This window comes from Colias eurytheme, chromosome 18 (assembly GCF_061535395.1).
Source record: "Colias eurytheme isolate Ceu_HAF_F1 chromosome 18, ilColEury1 Martin Lab GWU primary, whole genome shotgun sequence".
In the NCBI taxonomy this organism is placed as follows: domain Eukaryota; kingdom Metazoa; phylum Arthropoda; class Insecta; order Lepidoptera; family Pieridae; genus Colias; species Colias eurytheme.
This window is the reverse complement of record NC_142997.1, coordinates 6,356,783-6,376,128: the sequence shown is the minus strand read 5'-3', so window position 1 is coordinate 6,376,128 and position 19,346 is coordinate 6,356,783. Positions and strand designations below refer to the sequence as shown.

At 31.7% G+C, this 19,346-nt stretch overlaps 2 protein-coding genes across 2 annotated transcripts; one reads left to right on the top strand and one right to left on the bottom strand.

Annotated features, from left to right (window-relative positions):
* The first annotated feature begins 3,102 nt into the window (after window positions 1-3,102).
* Window positions 3,103-7,791, top strand: LOC149900707 (NPC intracellular cholesterol transporter 2 homolog a-like). The gene is made up of 4 exons (XM_090112775.1): window positions 3,103-3,223; window positions 4,221-4,345; window positions 5,600-5,716; window positions 7,371-7,791. The coding sequence occupies exons 2-4, from the start codon at window positions 4,252-4,254 to the stop codon at window positions 7,667-7,669; spliced, it is 510 nt and encodes a 169-aa protein (XP_089968901.1). The 5' UTR covers window positions 3,103-3,223; window positions 4,221-4,251; the 3' UTR covers window positions 7,670-7,791.
* Window positions 7,792-8,124: 333 nt separating this feature from the next.
* LOC149900706 (ecdysteroid-regulated 16 kDa protein-like) lies at window positions 8,125-18,343 on the bottom strand. The gene is made up of 3 exons (XM_090112777.1): window positions 18,190-18,343; window positions 10,537-10,647; window positions 8,125-9,103 (listed from the first exon to the last, which is right to left on the bottom strand). The coding sequence occupies exons 1-3, from the start codon at window positions 18,269-18,271 to the stop codon at window positions 8,826-8,828; spliced, it is 471 nt and encodes a 156-aa protein (XP_089968903.1). The 5' UTR covers window positions 18,272-18,343; the 3' UTR covers window positions 8,125-8,825.
* Between the last annotated feature and the right edge of the window lie 1,003 nt (window positions 18,344-19,346).

The window sequence follows — 19,346 nt, the reverse complement described above, 5'->3', positions numbered from 1 at the left end:
TGTTACCATCTTTCATAATGTTTTAGTTTATATGTAAGTATTGTTTCTATGATTAACCTAATTTTCTATTCTATGTACTATTTATTTAACAATTAATGTATTGTTTTAAATTAAAAATGACGCGTAATTAAAATATATATATTCAAAAAAACCACCCAACCAACAAATCGTTGCTCTTTAGAAGGGATAAGAACGTTTCAGAGGTGCTAACTGGTAGTTCTATAAGGGTGATAAGAACGTTGTATAAACCCCAAAGTGGCGCATTTATAAAGCCATTTGATGGTATTGTGTTGCTGTAGCAGCAACTCAGATGCCAATTGGACCTATAGAAGAGTACACTTATAGAATCGCGATGCTGTTATAGAGCGAAGTAGTGATATAAAAGGAACCGCGATGCTGTTACAGCGCGAAGTTGTGTTTTAAGAGTAACCGCAAATCTTTTGTAGCACGAAGTTGCGATGTACAAGTCACTGCGACGCTATAATTATAATACAAAATGGTAAATCGTGTACCAATTGATAATACGAGTAAATGTCTATAGGAACCATCATCGTGGTGTCGAGTATTAATTTTTGTTACACTGTTAATTATGTTAGATACATAAACTGACTTGTGAATGAAATTTTACTGATAGATTATATGCATAATTACGCTGTTTTTTTCATGCCCCCCTCGAATTATTGAGTTTTAAGTAATTAAAAAACTAATTTTACACCAAATTGCTTTATAGGATGCCAAATAGCAACTCCGTGGCTGTTATACGTCCGCAAACGAACGTAGTTTTGACAACTGTCATGCCATATACTGGATTAAATTAGTAGGGTTCCCTGATGTAAATAGAAAACCCATAACATGTTTTATTTTGTATTTTTTAGTGTAAATTCCGATTTTTAGATTCCGATCCCGAAGTGTCAAGCAAAACACTAGTGTCTGAATGGTCTGCTTCTGAATTATCACAAACCACATGATGGCTGTTAACTTGGTTTTGTTCATAGGATGTAACAGATTCTACGGAATCATTGTCCGTATTCGAAGCCTCACCTTGAATTTGTCTGGTAACAATCGTTACTGAAGCTGCGATTTTTTTAAATTCATTCAATCCATGATTATTAAATAGAACCCTTCAATTATTTACGAGACGGTGCTGACAATATGGCAGGTTTTTGTTGTTTTAAAGTGAAAGAAACTCTCTTATAGGCCGTATATCTCTCGTAAGTGTCGCATTTTACTACATTAATACGCCGTTTTTGTTACATAACAGAGTTATTAACTCTTTTATACAGTAAATCAGTCCTATAACTCTGACCACTCAGCTATTAAACCACTGCGTTATAATGGGCAGAAAAACACTAATATAATTCAATTAGGTTACACAGAAGTGATATAAAACTCGGATATATCACCTAATTACTCTATTATGGAGTTTCAGCAACCATGGAGATTCACAGTGCTATAATAGTAATAAGGAAAACCATTACAACACTAAATTGTCCTATTGTAGATTTTTTTACGCCTCTATAGGCATGGGACTATAAAGGTTACCCTAGAATCGTTTATTGCACTAATTTGCTGTAAAAAAGAGACCACCAGCGCTGTTATGTGATAATATCGTCCTGTTATTGCTGTACCAAAATCTGGATAAGAGCTGCTCTATAAACGCCGTATAAAATAGTGATATAAACGTTTACATCACCTTGTTATGGGACAAAATTGCTGTGTATGATTATAGAGCAAAATCATCTCATTAAACGCTATTATACAACAAGCTTGTCACCGCGACACTGTTATACGTCATTTAAAAAGCTTTTTAGTGATGTAAGTTATTGTTATAGGACATCTTTGCTGGTTGGGCAGTGCACATTAGTAATAATTGTGCTGTTATAAGAGTTGGCCTTAAAAAAATTATTGTGAGACTTGTTGATGCATGATTATTTCATATGTATGTTTTTTTAAGAAATAAGCATTCAGAATACATGGCGGAAAAGTGTTCTTCGTGTTTATTTTATTTCTTCGTGTTTTTTTTTTAAACTATATTAGGTGTTATTAACTGCTTAAATGATGCAGTACTCGAACTAAAGATTAGTCACAACTCACAACTCATAAGTGGTTTATCACTTCTATCTTTCTTCAATGAAAAATATCCTTATTTTAAAGTATCGTATGCCTAAAAACGTTTTCTTATTTCGATAGGTATCAATTTTTAAACAATTCGACATTCCTATGACATTGATTTTCTTTGCTTTTTAAAGCAATTCAAATCTTGTTTTATAATACTCCTTAAACACATATTATGATTTTATTTCATCTATAAAAATAGTATCTAACTAAGTATATTTTGGAAAAAGTTTTATTGTTGCAGTATTGTGCATAGTAATGCTTTTTAATGTTAAGACAGTAGTTAGAATATTTATTATTTATTTAAGATATTAATTTATGGATCTGATACGACACTTAAGAATAGGGCACAAAAAGTTAAACATATACCAATTACTTCAGACGTTGTTTTATGCGACCTCAATGCAGTATTATGCACAAAAAAATGCACAAATCGACCGTTAATTTTATAGAATGATAAGTTTAACACAAGTATTTTAATCTGCCTCATATTATATTATTTTCTTACATTAAGTGTTAAATGTATTGTATTTTATTATACATTATTTTGTATTGTATTAAATTTTATAAGTTTCAATTTTGTCTTTTCTTTCGTTTACCTATTATAGAATAATGTACAGAAATATCGATATCTATCGATTCTTCGTTCCACAAGTTCCAATAATGGTAGTTTTTCTACGAAATTTGATTTGTCACAATATAGATCACAAAGTTTTTAATTACAAAAAAAAATCCTACTTAGAAGTTAGAGCAGATATTCATATAGTCGCCATAGAGCAGCTCGATTTGGCGCACGAGTAGGTACCGAAAACTTTTCTGGCTCAATTTTTCCCTTCAAATGCAATCCTCATCTGTATACAATCGCCTTCAAATGGGCAATAAAAAGTAAAAACAAACCAGAATAAATTGTTCGTTTTTTTTCTTAAATTCCTTGCAATTGTAAAAAAAATGACAATACGGATTAAACAATATGACTCGGCCCTTCATGCATTTATATCACCAGTAGGACCATTAGTAGGGATCGTATAAGAATTAAGTCGGAATAGTTTTCGGAAGTAACTCGCCAATTCGAGCTGCTCTGCAGGACTGAGAAGTTTCTAACATACTGGTAAGTATTTAATTTATATGTATAATACTCGTGACTAATAAATGTTGCTAATTGTGTTATGTTTCCTTGAACAACATTAGCACGTCAGTAAGCAAAAAATAATATAGCAATGTTCGCATATTTATACAAAAAAAAAATCATGTTGTGTTGTGTATTTTCCGTATTTTTTTGATAACTAAAATATATTTTTAATGCTGAAATTCAGTTCTTTGTGGCCTTCATTTTTGTGTTCAAGTGCACGTTGCGGATACATTATATTATTAAGGAATTGCATATTATATTATTATGTCGATATTTAATCATCCACAATTCTATTTGAACCCAATGTACAAAATATTAAATACATACTGTCTTACCACAAAAAACTTTAGACACCCGGGTTCTCTTTAATCTGGTTTTGTCGTATTTCACATAGACAGCTATTAAAGTGGTAGATCCCTGGTTTAAAGTTAGACTGTGTTAAAATTGTTTTGTGGTAATACCACTACCTACTGTTTTATTGTGGCGTATCTCCACCTAATTAAAATAATTAGGAGAGTTTCAAAACACATAGCAGAATGATGCTTAAAAAATATACTTAACTAGGGTTGAATCAAGTATTCAAACTTGCAAGTGTAAATATAAAGTTGGCTATTTATATCTTTAGTGAAGGTATAGGTAGATATTTTTTTATGAATTCTTTAAAAAGGAAGGTTTCATGCAGTCCTTACAATTATATTTACCGGATTTATTCTAACAAAAGTAAACATTATGACTAAATATTGATGGCTTGGAAGATTTATTAATATGTATTAACAATACCCAACCCTAAGTATGATTCATTCTATTCATTATTCTCATTTTACTTTATATTTCTACCTTGGTCACCTGGTAAGCGTGTCCTTAATATTTACATTTTTTTTAATAAATTAAGCGTCTTTAAACAAGACCTTCAAAACAAGTTTTAGGTAGTAAGTTAATGTTTTCCCACTGTCAATCGCAGTTATTTTGCCTACAGATTCGGTTGTGTGGCGTAAAACTACAAGAAAATGAAGAGTTATATATTTGTTTTTACCATTATAGCAGCGGCTTTTGTAAATGATGTATTGAGTGCTGAAAATCCACTTATATCACAATGCAAAGGTAAGACCCATCGACTACGAAAAAGGTCACTATTTTGTTTGTTTTCAATCATATAAGAATATTTAAACGATTCAAATTTTATTTTTTTTCCATTCACGACCTTCCTTTTAGATTGTTATTTTAAACGGGTTTAAAAATAAAATTTAACTACTTGCCGCACCGGTTATGACAAACCGCCCTCATGAGAAACCCTATAGGAGAGTTTCAAAACCCGTTTGAAAAGTCCGCAATTAAAATGAACATTTCCAGTTTAGAAAATACCAACTTTTCATTTTCCTACGAGTAGCTGAGGTGCCGGCCTAGTTTTATTGCCGTAGACACTGTCTCAACTATCGTCAGTAGAATTTAATTCAGTAATTCGGAATGAAAATATCTATATTTCTATCCTACATATTTTGAGGACTTTCGATATGCTCATCTGGACATGTCAAGGAATAACTGTAGCGATTTTCAGAACTACAAGAATTATTTCCGCTGATGGTCCATTTTCGGCTTAATTTTCTTAGGCAATTACATTTAAATATATATGTAACAGAATTCAGTCATCTTAAAATAGAGTCGCACATTTAAGGACGAAGGTAAAACTAATGTTAATTTTACGATACCTTCGTGGGACAGGCTTGTGTCGACATATTATGCCACTATATCTTCTTATATATAAAAATGAATCGCAAAATGTGTTGGTAAGCGCATAACTCGAGAACGGCTGAACCGATTTCGATAATTCTTTTTTTATTATATTCCTTGAAGTACGAGGATGGTTTTTATGTAGAGAAAACGTAAACATGTACCACGGGCGAAGCCGGGGCGGACCGCTAGTATAATATAAAATATATCCATTTGTATTGTAAAGTAAGTTTTACTTCATTAGATGTAATTGTTTCTACAGTTCTAGAACATTTATACTTCCAATTACCTACAGTTTATAACAATAACATCTACCTAGATGATATTACTATATGGACGATTGGAACGGCCGCGGGATCTCCAAATATGACATGATACATTTTCTAGCAATTATAGATATTTATTCTCATTTATTCGTATCTACTCGTAATACATATCTACACTGTGGTTATTAGGTATACCTATGCACGTAAATTTTTTAGCATCTTTTGATCTTCGCTCTTTGTACCTATATACCTACGTCTAACTTTACAAATCAGCGGACAAATAAAGCGAAATTTTGCGAGGTCAGTCTCATTGGCACTCTCATGCTATGTAAATATTAAACGCAACGAAATCTTTTTCCAGGTCTTTCCATTGATAATTTACAAGAGAGGATTCATGTATCTGCATGTGACAGGGCAAAAAGTCGCTGCAAACTGCGTAAAGGCACGGACATCCACGTAACATTCAAGTTCAAACCCAGTAAGTAAAGCATTATTGATTCAACTAGACTTCGTTTAGAAACACTTTTGAATCGTCAAAACAGAGTATTTTTCCGTTTTTTGTTATATTTAACCGCCGGTTCGGAAAGCGGTTAGGTACCTACTAAAGAGAAGAATCGGCAGCAAACTCCGTAGTTAGGTACCCTTTTAAAATCAAAACAATAAGAAGTAAGATTCGGGCAGCGCTATATAAATTTGCTGCTTACGATATCTGTATCATATCTTTAAAATATGGTACATAATACAATTTTCGGATATGCTGAATATAACGTAACTAATAGCTATGTTTACTTTTTTATTAATCTGGACTACTGATTTTCTTGTAAATTTTCCTCTCGTTTTAGCAAGGTTTGGGTTTTACCTACTCTTATTCAAAACATAATACTTATGATTAAATCTCTATCTATGTTAAATACGACCTAAGATCTTGTTTTTCATTAGGTATGTATAGGAACGCTATTTTAACAACCAGTCTTGTAGTCACTTTGTTATTTCGAGATTAGGCAATACGATATACAATACAATACTTAATTTTCTTAAAAACATCACATAAATATTTTCAGTTATAGGTAATTTAGGAAAGTCTATCAGAGACTGTTAATCTTCGTTTTCATAGTAAAAAATTGTTTTTCTAAAACGTTGAGGATTTTCTGGCAACATTGCGTTTTCTGAGTTGACCGCACTTGTAGAAATATTTCTCGCCTGATAACTGTCAAAATTTAAACAAAGTTTCCAAGAACACTGTTGAACACTGGTCTTAATGGCCTCACTATGTTTTCTGATAGTGCAAGTGGTAACTGGTTTGCTGTTAAGATTGTAGCAATTAAGTAATTAAATAAATATAGACCGCAGAATATGCGTCCCTTAAGATTTGATAAATATGAAAAATAAACTAGTAGATTATATTTAATGTTTTAATAATTAAAAGTTATATTATTAATTAATTATTATTATTCTCGTTGATAAGCGAAGCACGAGAACGTTACGAGATACCTATGCCTTCATCGATAAATGGACTAAAATCTAACACTGAAAGAATTTTTAAAATCAGACGCTTATTTTCTGAGCTCATTCAACCAAACAAAGAAGCGCAGCATAACTCTGATTGCTAGAGACCAGATTAGCACTTGTTAATTCAAATTATAATCATTCTATACAATTATAATGATAATTGGGCCCCAATTAGATATAACGGTAGGCAGTGATTGTTCTTTTTTGTGGATTAACCTTTTTGTACAAAGAAAAGACCTTGGTTTATCAGAATACAATGTTAATGTACCCCAAATAATTGTCTATAATTAGGTTAAAACGAGATTGGTCTTTGAATGAATATAAATAAATTAGAAGTCTAGAAGATGTATCTCCATAACTTAATTATGAGTAGGTTAAGGTCAAATGTATCAATATTCAATAGCTAGATGGTTAAATTTTACCATTTTACGCATAATATTATAATATAAACAATTATCTACGTATAAACTTATAACACTTACGTTAATTAAAGTTCTAAATATAACTTGAACATAAACCAGCTACTGAGAATAATGAATATTAATTACTTACTTATGAATAACTTAGGCTCATGAATGACCACCTAATTTCGGTAATCTAATCCTATACATTTTACATTTCAGCCAAAACAGTGAAAACCCTTAAGAATGATGTGTATGCTGATATCGGGATGATTCCATTGCCGTTCATTGGCGTGACGGATGGGGACGCGTGTCCGACCGTGACTAGAGCAGATGACGGCTCACCAGCCCGGTGCCCCCTCGAAGCGAACGTAGAATACGTTTATACAAACATAATCCCAGTGGAAGCGTATTACCCAGAAGTGAGCCTTAGGGTACACTGGGCACTTAAAGACGGAAACCGTGACGTCATATGTTTCGAAGTTCCCGCCGTCATCGTGCCCGCCTCGAAAAAAGGGTAAACGCTATCTCCTACTATTTTTATACAGGCTAAAGCGCGAGAAGGTGCAATAGTATGTTTTCTATACTTAATTTTATATTCAACTTAAAATAAAATAATTAAAGTTTTTATTATTAAATTAAATTTTTTTTTTCTTATTTTACGTGTGATTTTTAAAAGGCTTATATTTTATTAATTAGTTTATGAGACAACCTACACTCGAATTCAGTGCGACCTACCCAATAGCGATGCATTGGTTAGAACAACTGAATATTTTTTTTTATCTGTATGGTTTTAAAGGTAGTGTCTATTTTTTATACTTACTGAAAGTAGTAGATCATTTTTTTATTCCAAAAGTTAGCAGAAAGTGATTGACGCAGTAGAATTAATTCCTACCAAGAAAATCAATATATTTACCAGCGATTATATTTTTAGACTAGGTACAATAAGTGATATTTGTGGGATAAATAAAACAAGTTTTGTATACTTTAATTCTTTATCCATTAAAATATATACGTAAGTACTAAAATTATAACCATAATAAACTGCACTCATTTATGTAGCGCGACGTGTAGGTACCTACTAGCTAGGCAATGAATATAAATTCTGTTTCATTATTGACGGAGTAAAAAAATGCTTACGCGTAACGCTTCAAAAGTAAATCACTTAACCATCAGTTAACAATTATTTGTAATGCATTGAGAAAAATGAAAATCGTAAAAAATTTAAGTATTGAATATAAAACTAATAATGTTCAAATTATTTTATATAATCATTAACGACAGCTATAAAATCATTGTGCAGACACCATTATTCATACAAAGAACATCTTAGGACTAATTTATCAGGCGAAGAGATAATATGGTGTAAATTGTAGGAAATTACTATCACGTGTGTCTATGTCAGCGGTATAGATGTCCTTCATTTAATCGATCTACAATAGAAACATTGTAATCTTTGTATCATATAACATTTTCACGCGTGCTTTTAACTACTTACATCTTGACATCAACAGCTCATGTTAAGAACTCGTGTATATCTATCCACGTTATAATCAATCGCCGGTTAATATGATTAAGACTTAATATCACACATTTTACAGCGCGTAGCTTATAAATCTTGAAGAGTAAAAATAAATACCTATAACACCATCTCGATTTTAAACAAATTGTAAAAATCTATACAATTTTTACGGGCATTTCGAAGCAAATAAATCCTTTTTTGTTCGCTTGTAATTCCCAGTGTACTTTGACTTCTATTGAGGGATAGAAATTGAGTATGGGGAAGGAGTCTCTATATGTGTATGTTGTTCCCGCTTTGAGTGGACATGAAGCTGGTTGTCCATCGGCCGTCTGAAGCTTGTCGCACACGGGATTGCCGTCGACTCCCACAAATGGCAATTCAACTCCGAAAACATCCGCTACTACATGGTTTGTTATTTCATCCAGGTCGGTCTCTGTAAGATTTGAAAACAGTTCGTTAAAGACTGTATTTAATTAACTAGATTTTTCGAAGAAGATTATTCTTGGATACAACCATCCTTTGATCAACTGTAGATGGTGTGGCACTCATTAAAACAATCAAGGTATACCTACTTTAAATACATGTACATTATATTATATTCTCATGTTACAGATGTTTTAATATCATTGACTCGTAATAAACTGAAGGCAAGTCATTGTTTATTGGCAATTGTATATACACACACCGGCACAATTAGCGGAACAGAAACCGATGCGCGAGAACATCGTCTGGGATTTGAACGAATGGCAGCAGGTTCTCTTTACTGATGAGTGCAAAGTTCTTTTAAAACATATCGATGGGAGACAAAGAATATGGAGACTCAAAAGAGAACGCCACATACAGTCTAATTTTGAACACACAGTGGCTTATGGTGGCGGCTCGATTATGGTTTGGGGAGGGATATGTTTGGGAGCTCGCACGGAGTTAGTGATAGTCACAGGAGGGACCATGACAGCAGATCAATACATCAGAGACATTTAAGAAGAACATGTTGTACCATTTGCCCCATTTATTGGTGACGACTTTATTCTAATGCAAGATAATGCTCGTGCTCACAGTGCACAATCGGTACATGCATATCTGTGCCACGTAGGTATACCGGTGATGCAGTGGCCAGCAAATTCCCCCAATATGAATCCGATAGAGCATGTCTGGGACTTGCTAAAAAGAAGGGTTAAATCCAGATTGCCACCCCCCAACAATCTGAATGAACTTGGAAACGCATTACTTGAGGAGTGGGAGCGGTTGCCTCAAGAAATCATCGATAACATAATCTTTAGCATGCCCAGACGAATGGAAACCGTAATCAGAGCAAGAGGGGGAAACACTCGTTATTAATTTTGCTTTAATTTTATTGTTAAATCATTTAATGCTTACTTTTTTTATTTTTTGTGATGGTTCATAATCATCTAAAAATTTCACTTATTTCAAATTTCTTTATTTTTCAATAAAAAATAACGAAAGACTTTTCAAAGTCGTTGTTAAAAGATGTTAATTAATTTGTTATTTTGTGTCTAATTACATTTTCGTCAAATATATGCGTTATTATCTCATAGTCTCACTTTTTTTTCTGTTCCGCTAATTGTGCCGGTGTGTATATATAAAAAAAAACTAATTTTATGGGTAGCTATATGAACTTAATCACAGTAGTTATGATTATATGGCACCATAAATATATCTGCTTTATATTCTTTTTTACATGCATATTTTATTAACTAGAGGATAGGTAGATATTCCTTTCATGATTTCAATATAAAAATAATATTTTCTCATGTTTACCATTTACAAATAATTTATCTTTTACCACCAATTAAATATGAATCTTAACAATGGAAAAGTTCTTTTATATATAAAAACAATATTTACCTGGTGTGAAATTAATGTTGATATGTTGATTAGTTCCTTTTTTTAACTTGCAAGGTGCTTTTTTGCAGGGCGTCAATTGAACATTTTCTTTCAAATTCGGTATATTTTTACCTGTAAAAATAAATATGGGCGTAAATATTATTATAACCTTTATTAAAATTATACGTTATACATTATACACCAAAACAAATTAATAGAAAGGGTGCGGGGTTGTCTTGCGGCATTTATGTAGTAGATAAAAATAGCACCTACTACCTAACTACGTATCTAAATAGGTGAACAAAATCTCTTTATTTTTATTGTTTTTCTTTTTGAATGTACATAATTTGCTACCTTTGATAAAACATAAGATCACGAAACGGGAAACCAGGTTTTGATCGAACATAATATATATCGCTTCCAACAGCTTACGCATTCAGAAGTCCAAATACTTTTTTTTTAGGCACGTCATATTCATAATAAAATTTCAGATATTATAACTATATAAGTATGCATTAAATCGAACTTGCAGTCGTATTTAAATTATAATTTCACTAATTTACATAATCTTTCATATTTAACTAGCTATTAATATTGTATTGAATAACGAATTATTCCTTGCGTGTGAATATAATGAAAAGTTATACAAACTATTTTCAAAGCGAAACGGGTTTTGTTTTTAATGCGGATATCTTATGCAATTAATTAACTAATGATCTGCATTATTCAGCTTCAATAAAATTATTTGACATTAATAATTTACAATGCTTTAGTAAGATGCCATGACACTCATTCGAATTAATTACTAGAACAACGAATAATAATTATTATTGCTTTAACTTGTGGACGATAATTATCGTTTTATATAACGTAGTCTTTATAGCAGGCTACACGAGTCAAGGACATGTCTATGAATCTCTAGATCTTGTTCATGATTACCTTTGTTTTAATCGTTTATGCTTTTTATATATGTATATTAGCTATCCGCTTTAATTTCGCACATTGTTCACAGCTAGATTTTGAGGCAGGTCCCACAAATAAGTTTCTAGAAATAAATGTAAGTATAGCCTAACTCCTAAATAGCTCTCATGGATGTTTTTGAGTTTTTGCAAATAATTCTACAGAAAGACGTGACGGAGCACTGTTTTCTATTATTATCTAGGTTAACTGTTAACGATATCCGATAAGCTTTCCGACGGCAACTTCGCTCAAGTTGTCCTTAAAGAGCAAACAAAAGAGCCGTTTTTCCATACATACGTAGTCCCTTGTTTTCTCCCTGGATTATAGAGCAATATATTTTTTACTTTTTTTTACTATTAACTTACTTGGTAACTTTAGCCATGTTCCTACGTTTTCCTTTTTGTCATATCTTTATTGAATGATATATGAATCTTTCAAAACGTAAGAAATACGACAGATTTTCCGTTATGTTCCTTCTTTCATTAAACTAATTTTTGAACATATTATAAAAAAAGCAAAACATAGCCTATACTTTTCTCTACTAAATTATGAAAAAAGTAATTATTTCGGTCCAGTATTGGAGGAGTAAAAACGGGACATTTTCGGCCCGAGCTGCAGTTGTCCCTGTCGCGCTCTACGGGGGAGGCTTGAGGCATAGCGGGACAGCTATAGATAATAGGAAAACCTAATTTTGAATTCTCACACTCGTTTTGTTGGCTCTTAATAACCACGCTATCCATTGTAAAAACAGAATGAAAATTGGTACAGCAGCATTTGAATTTTCAAGAACGGACAAACATAATATGTATAGACGGAGCAGTTTTATGGTAGGTATGTAGTGATAACTGCAGATAACGATAGTTTTGCATCCGAACTCCGTCCCTTGTTACAGATTTCTAAATAATTACTACATCCAACGTATGAACAAAAGCAAAATTAATTGCATGGTGAGACTCGTCAATTGCATTAAGGATGTGGAAATCGTTTTGATCTTTATATACCGACCTTCTTATAAATCTTTATTATCTCAAAGTCGTCATAACGAGTTTTTCTTGAAACAAAAACAATGTAAAGTTGAAAACAGTGTACCTACACTATAAAGCGCCAGAATTTTCCATTTATGATTTTGATGTAAGTACCTGCTTACCGCTTTGAATATGTTTGTAGTCAGATATAAATTATTTTATTATAAACGCCGTCGTAACTTCGGCGTACGTGTAGTTTTTATGCACAAAGACAAAAAAAGCTAGACAAGTGCGCGTGACTAGAAACGCAGAATAAGTCGAAAAATATTTTTTTTTGCTATAACTAATTTAGCGAATTTTATGTAGTAACTAATAACTTTTAGTTTAAAATTTTGTAATATGTATGTATAATGAACTTGCAAAGTTGAAGTACATTTTTAAATGTTTCTCTTCACTGAGGTACCTAATTTATAAGAATTGGAAATAAGTATTTTTGAAATAGGCTATCCTGATTCCTGACTTACAACCAACGACGTCATAACCTTACTACATGTGTCTTTGATAATAAATAATAATGTTCTTTTTATTAATCCATGCGATTTATTACCAACGATAAATTGAAATAGGTACCTACGTAATTTATTAATGATTCTCTTTCAAATGTTATCTCTATTTACTTTTTAAGCGTTAATGTTATTTCATTGGATGAAAAAAAATAAGGATTTGTAGCCGAAATATTTTTTTATTTTATTTCTGAGTAAGTACTAGGTAGTTAGGTACCTATCTCAAAAGACGTCAGTACCTACCTACAAACTAATGTACATAGTTGAAGGAACCATTGGAATTAAAAATAACAAGAGTAGGCATGAGCTCGATGTTAACATCATATTATGTATCTTAATTAATGGGGATAATGTTTGAATATGTATAAGCTTATCTTATGATGTAGGTAGATACTGAAATAGCTACACGAACACGAGGTAACTTCCGCCAATCGTGAAGGATTGTCTGTTGATCTGCGTTTAATTTGAGCAAAAAAGCTGATCATTATGTTAGTGTAAATGTGTACGAGTATTACATTGAAAGTGTATGAGATTTCACAAGTTCATACGATTCATCTTCCATACCTAATCTAATATTATCAAGAAAAAAAATTTCATGAAAACATTCCCAGGACAAAATAAATAATTCTAACTTTAATAACTTTGTGTTATCAGTCTTTATTGCGTATTGAGTACTAAAATATATAAAATGAAACAAAATGACTACCTATAACTTGAATAAATTATTGTATATAATTTCTCATTTACAATTGACAGTAAAAACTAAAAACATGCATTTTATGACGGATTAACAAACCACAATTAAATGGAAAATAAGAAATATCGCCTAATACCTACCTACTTATTTATAGGTAAACAGCCAATCAATTTATTCAATGTAGACTGTAGTCTGTAGTCACATAGAATCCATATTCTACGCATAATATAAAAATACAATAAAAAGCAACTTCATCAACTTATGAGTCATCACTGTGCGAGCCAAACTCGCGCACCGAGGGTTCCGAATAAACCTATTTTTTATTTATGTTGTAACTTTACATATTATATGCTTTTAGCAATTGTTATTTTATCTGTGTTGTAAGACGTTGCTATGTATCAAATTTCAAGATTCTGTTTTCACGGGAAGTACCTTGTAGGTTTTGATACCCTCGCGAATGGCGCAAATCTACAGCATAAACGGTTGTACCTATCTTTTGATTGCATTTGCATTGGCTTAGGCCATAGAAGTATATTTTTTCACAGCTCCCACACAGACCAAGAGACTGTTATGGTAAATTTAATTTCGATCTTTTGAAACATTTGCATTGGCATTCTCGATTTTGTCACTCATTACGAGGACAGTCGGATTCGGTGAAAATTTACTATTTAGGTAAATATTGAAATTGTCTTTCAGTGTTGCTCCAACTCAAGGAGTAATTACCTAATTTTATTCATCTACTAATTAAAAATCTTTATTTTTATTATTATCATATTTTTTTTTGTTAAAAGATGCTGCAAATCAGTGTGATAACATGGCCTGTGACCACGGATAAAAATGTGCTTGCTTATCGCATTTTCTGAATACGAAGATATTTATTTTTCATACACTAATATCGCAAAGAATTATTAATTAAAAACTTGGGTAGTCTTAAATGTCGAGAAATCCGCAAAGGTCGTGATGACTTCGAAACAAATTATAAATAAATTATTCAAGACAAATATCAAATAATCTATTCATTATTATCCGCTTAAGTGTAATTTAAAGAGAATTTTCGTAGTAATTTTGTCAACAAACATTATTATACGATTTGTTAAAAAAAGTACACATAAAAACAGGTATTCAAATAACAACTAGAAACACTGCACAACTAAAAAAAACCGCTTATGTAATTGTTTTTATCTTTCAATGCGATGTTAGAATTTGTCACATAGTATGCGAACAATTAGTTATTATTTATTTTGAGGCCGTAAAAACAGCTCAGGGGATGCTAGTCTCAAAGGACCCAATCCAGAGGCCAGAGAGTACCTACATGATATAATATATTTTGATTCTAACCTTATTACAATAGGGAAATTGAAGTTTTTAAAATGACACGTGCATATATACCTATATCCAAGGTATATGGCTGTAGATAGTAAATAGAATAAGTACCACAGTGTATGGTCGGTAAATATGTACCTACCTACATATGAAGGTGTTATGAAACGTGGCCGGATGTTGTAGATACAATAATATGCTAGGTGACCGCTCAATGAAGACAGCATACGGCTCACGTATTTCAATGTCGGCGTTCTTCAGTTTATCGGAAGTAATATATAATTTATGCCATCTAGATCGGTTTAGTTTAATAAAAATAAATCGTGGTCATAATCGTTAATTAATCTGCTTCTCGAACTACGTGTCAGTGTCACTATAAGCAACAAGATAACTTGCAAGAATGGTAATCACACTAAAAATAAATAGTTTGGAAAATCCAAAAGTGCACGCCTCATATTTTTTTTAAATAATTATTTATTAATTATTATTTTTGTTTATTTAATAACAATTAAACCACATCGAATCAGACCCTGAAAAATGAAAGGGTTCTATTCCTGAGCATACTCAAGGGTAAGAGAAAAAAAAAGACTCGATTAGTAAAGTATTTCGGTCGCTATCGTGTTAACAAGAAAAAGGATCCGCACATACAGACACACGGACGTCCAAGACAGAACTTTTTTAAACTGTTTTTTAACTAGTTTAAATAACAAAAATGACATCAAAAATATCATGAATGCTAAATATAGTGTTTTTTCTTAATATGTGTGTGTATGTATTATCTTACAAGTGCAATGTATGATACATAAAGACATTTTAAGTTTGAAAAATCAGATGTTTTGCGCGAAGCGACAGTAGTACCCACCTCAACGCTTCGCTTATGAGGCGTGCAATATTACCAAGCGTAGCTAATGAATTAATGTACAAATATATACCTATGCTTATAATGCTTGATATATTTGTATGATCAAATAGTTAAGCCAATTTGGAAACAAATATTTATTTACCTTCGATACAGTCATCGAGAAGCAGATTAATAAATACTAAATAGTAACTACGGTCTACGCCATAGGATAGTGCCATAGGTCACGCAGTCACTAATCATTGCCAATAAATATTGCATAATCACTCTCTCACAGAACCAACGAAATCATTAATTGAAATTGGAATAAACCTATTCCAGTTTGCTAATTACCTAAAAAAAATTCCATCATTTTAGGCACTTAGGAGGCTATACTTTAGTTATACAACATTCATTTGAATATTATCTAAATATGTAGTAAATCAACATCTTAATGTTTTTGACTATCTAAAATCTATCTGAATGAATTATATTTTAATATTTTTAAAATTAAAATATATTTTCCTGACTTAAATACACCAAGGCAACTAAAGAATAATGTTAAATTATTCAAATACATCTATATTTAGCTAAATGTGCGTGTAGATATGTATTTAAATGCCGTGATTTATAGTTCGCTGCAACATGTCGTGTTCTTTTCACTAGTCTCATTTTGTTAGAGACTCTGTTAGGCTCTTGTTAGTTTTTAACCGACTTCCAAAAATCAATGGGGCTGCTACGTTCTACATTTCTTACTCCTTTAATAGTATAAACTAGACAGTGAAAATGCTTGCTACCTTTCTTCTTCTTCTTCTATCCAATATAGATACATAACATAATAATAATAACATAACCGTGTAAACTGTAAATGTTCAGAACACTCTAGCTAGTATCTAATCTGTGACCCTAGTCCCTAGTAGTAGTATTATTTTATCTAAAACAGGTCCAGTCCCTGGTTTAAATCGTGGTTTGATTATTGGTCGTGCAGTCTTCAACTTTTTACGACTGCATAAATCTCTTCAATTACCTAAGCAGCAAATAACCTAAAACTAAATTAACCTCAGAAACGACTATTTCATTTTTAAGGATCTTTGCAATTACCTACCTCATTTTATAACATATTCGCAAATTTATGTTTTTAATTTTTATCCTCCGGAGTCCGGTAGCATGTAGCTTACAGGCACAGGTTAGAGCACTTAGAGGTAGGATAGTCACCCCGTAAAATGTGAACATATTTTTAAATAAAATGTAGCTTATTGTAATTTGAAACTAACTAATTGGTCAATCGCAATATAAAATTTTGTCAAAATATATGTTTTTCTTACGTGAACTCATTAAATACTGAAAAAAATAGTAATAAATATTTAACGTCAACGACCTATATAAATGGTTTGGTTATGTACCTAAGACTGTTTTATTATATTACGAAAAAAAAAACATAGATTTTGAAACCGCGATTCAAATCAAAACATACACAATATCACAAATATAAATTTTAGGGAATACATAGGTACTTCATTTTTTGTGCATAGGGAAGTATTTGTTTACAGTTTTTATGTAATAACCACAAACGGTCTTCAGATAAGACCCAAATTATCTTTTCATTTAACAGAGGTATCTTAATTGTTTTTGTATTTAAGTTTATTTATACCTTTTTATCGAGATATGCTCCAATGTTAAAATCCGTTAAAAATTATTCACTGCTCGTAACTGAATAAACTTTGTAACTAATAGAGTGATTGTAGCGACAGGAAAAATATTAATTCTTAGAAATATTAGTTTCTTTTTAATAAAAACCACCAGAGTATGAATTAAAACAAAATTTAAATGGGACCACATGGCTTTCAAATAATCTTTCAAAGGTTTATCAAAATCAGTTCACCCAGTCGAAAGTTCTGAGATAATAAAGTCAAAAATACAATGTTTTTTTAATTCCGTAATAAATAGATGAAAACTTTGAAATTTTGATATTACATTAAGAATTAGATAAATACAATTTAATTTCACATACCTAAGTACTTAGTTAATATTTTTTTTTACTCATTTCATCAATGAGTAAAAAAAAATAAGCGTGAAAAAGTACCTAATTGATAAAGGATTGAATTCAAATTCCTTGATATGTATGATTTTAATGTGATCGTTTGTTTGATGTTATATATTTAACTAGAAATTATTTATATTACTGTGTAGACTTAAGACATAACAATCACTAACAACTAAGATTTTTGTGACACGTTATACCCTTATTATGTTGTGTACTAAATATCTACAAAGTAACACGAGAAGAAAGGAGGTCGAATGGTAACGGTCTTACGTAAAGTCAATACTTACCGGGGCATTGCAATACGTCGGTTGCCGCAGACAACGCGGCAAACGCCAGAAGACTGCACACGACTACACTCTTTGAAAACATCGTTATGTCTGCGACAAGAAACAAACTAAGCAGCTTCGATTACGAGGTCGCTTAAACGGTCTTCTTCTCAGCTAGATTTGCAATGCGCCTGTTGCTGTATATAATAGCACTTTCAGCGACAACTTAGAGTTCAAAATCAAGCGTTGGTCTTGCATCGCATGAAAATTGTGTAGGTATTGTTTGTACTGCATAAGTACACATATAATTTAATGTTAACGCGTTTGAAGAGTACTACATTATTACAAAAAACAGCTATAAAACCAAAATATGATTATTTGGCCATGTACTGCGCAATTTATTTTGACACTAAAGCAAAGGCAGTATTTTAATTCCATTGTAGTATAAAGGGGTGTAAATTAAAACCGATAAGTAGAATGATACATATTTTTGTGTAACGCAAATTATATCAGATTGATTTTTATTATAAGAATTATTATCTCTGGAATCTGGAACTTAGAGAAGTTAAAAATAAATAATCATCAGCATCACCTGTGGGCGGCATCACTATCTAATAGCTTTGGTGATCCGAGCATCGGAATAGTCTTCTCGTAGTACTAAATATGATAATATTTAAGTATAGCTGTAGTTCCACGAAGTTTTGTATTTGTTTGTTTAAGATAATGTGTGTGTCCGTCTGTGGAATCCCTAACAGGTAAACCGCTTTTTTTTTGGAAGGCGAATGTGAATGCTGCTTTCTGAGAATTTTTGATATCTGCTTAATATAATGTATTACAAGTTGTTCAATGTTATTTGAAGAACAACAGGGGATCCCAAAAAATGTTGGTTACCTAAAAGTTACGGCAAAATCAAATTTTGGTAGAGTTTGGTTACAGGGAAGAAAAAAAACTCAAAACTACAATACTAATAATACAAAGCAGAAATGTTATTTGTTTGTTTCAACGCTCTAATCTCCACAGATAATATAATACTGTGATACTGATTTTAATGCTATACTATTATTTCTGCTAGTTATATACTTATATACGCTCTATGCCTATAGCTATAGCACTCACTTAGCTAAGGCCACATCTACATATTATTTAAAACCCTTACTACTCTCTGAGCTTCATCTTTA

Excerpts from the sequence above, each read along its gene's own strand:
- LOC149900707 (XM_090112775.1), top strand. The coding sequence starts at position 4,252 with ATGAAGAGTTATATATTTGTTTTTACCATTATAGCAGCGGCTTTTGTA. Across the intron at positions 4,346-5,599 it reads ACTTATATCACAATGCAAAG|GTCTTTCCATTGATAATTTA; the intron begins GTAAGACCCATC and ends ATCTTTTTCCAG. Across the intron at positions 5,717-7,370 it reads AACATTCAAGTTCAAACCCA|CCAAAACAGTGAAAACCCTT; the intron begins GTAAGTAAAGCA and ends TTTACATTTCAG.
- LOC149900706 (XM_090112777.1), bottom strand. The coding sequence starts at position 18,271 with ATGTTTTCAAAGAGTGTAGTCGTGTGCAGTCTTCTGGCGTTTGCCGCG. Across the intron at positions 10,648-18,189 it reads CGACGTATTGCAATGCCCCG|GTAAAAATATACCGAATTTG; the intron begins GTAAGTATTGAC and ends TTATTTTTACAG. Across the intron at positions 9,104-10,536 it reads CAACATTAATTTCACACCAG|AGACCGACCTGGATGAAATA; the intron begins GTAAATATTGTT and ends CAAATCTTACAG.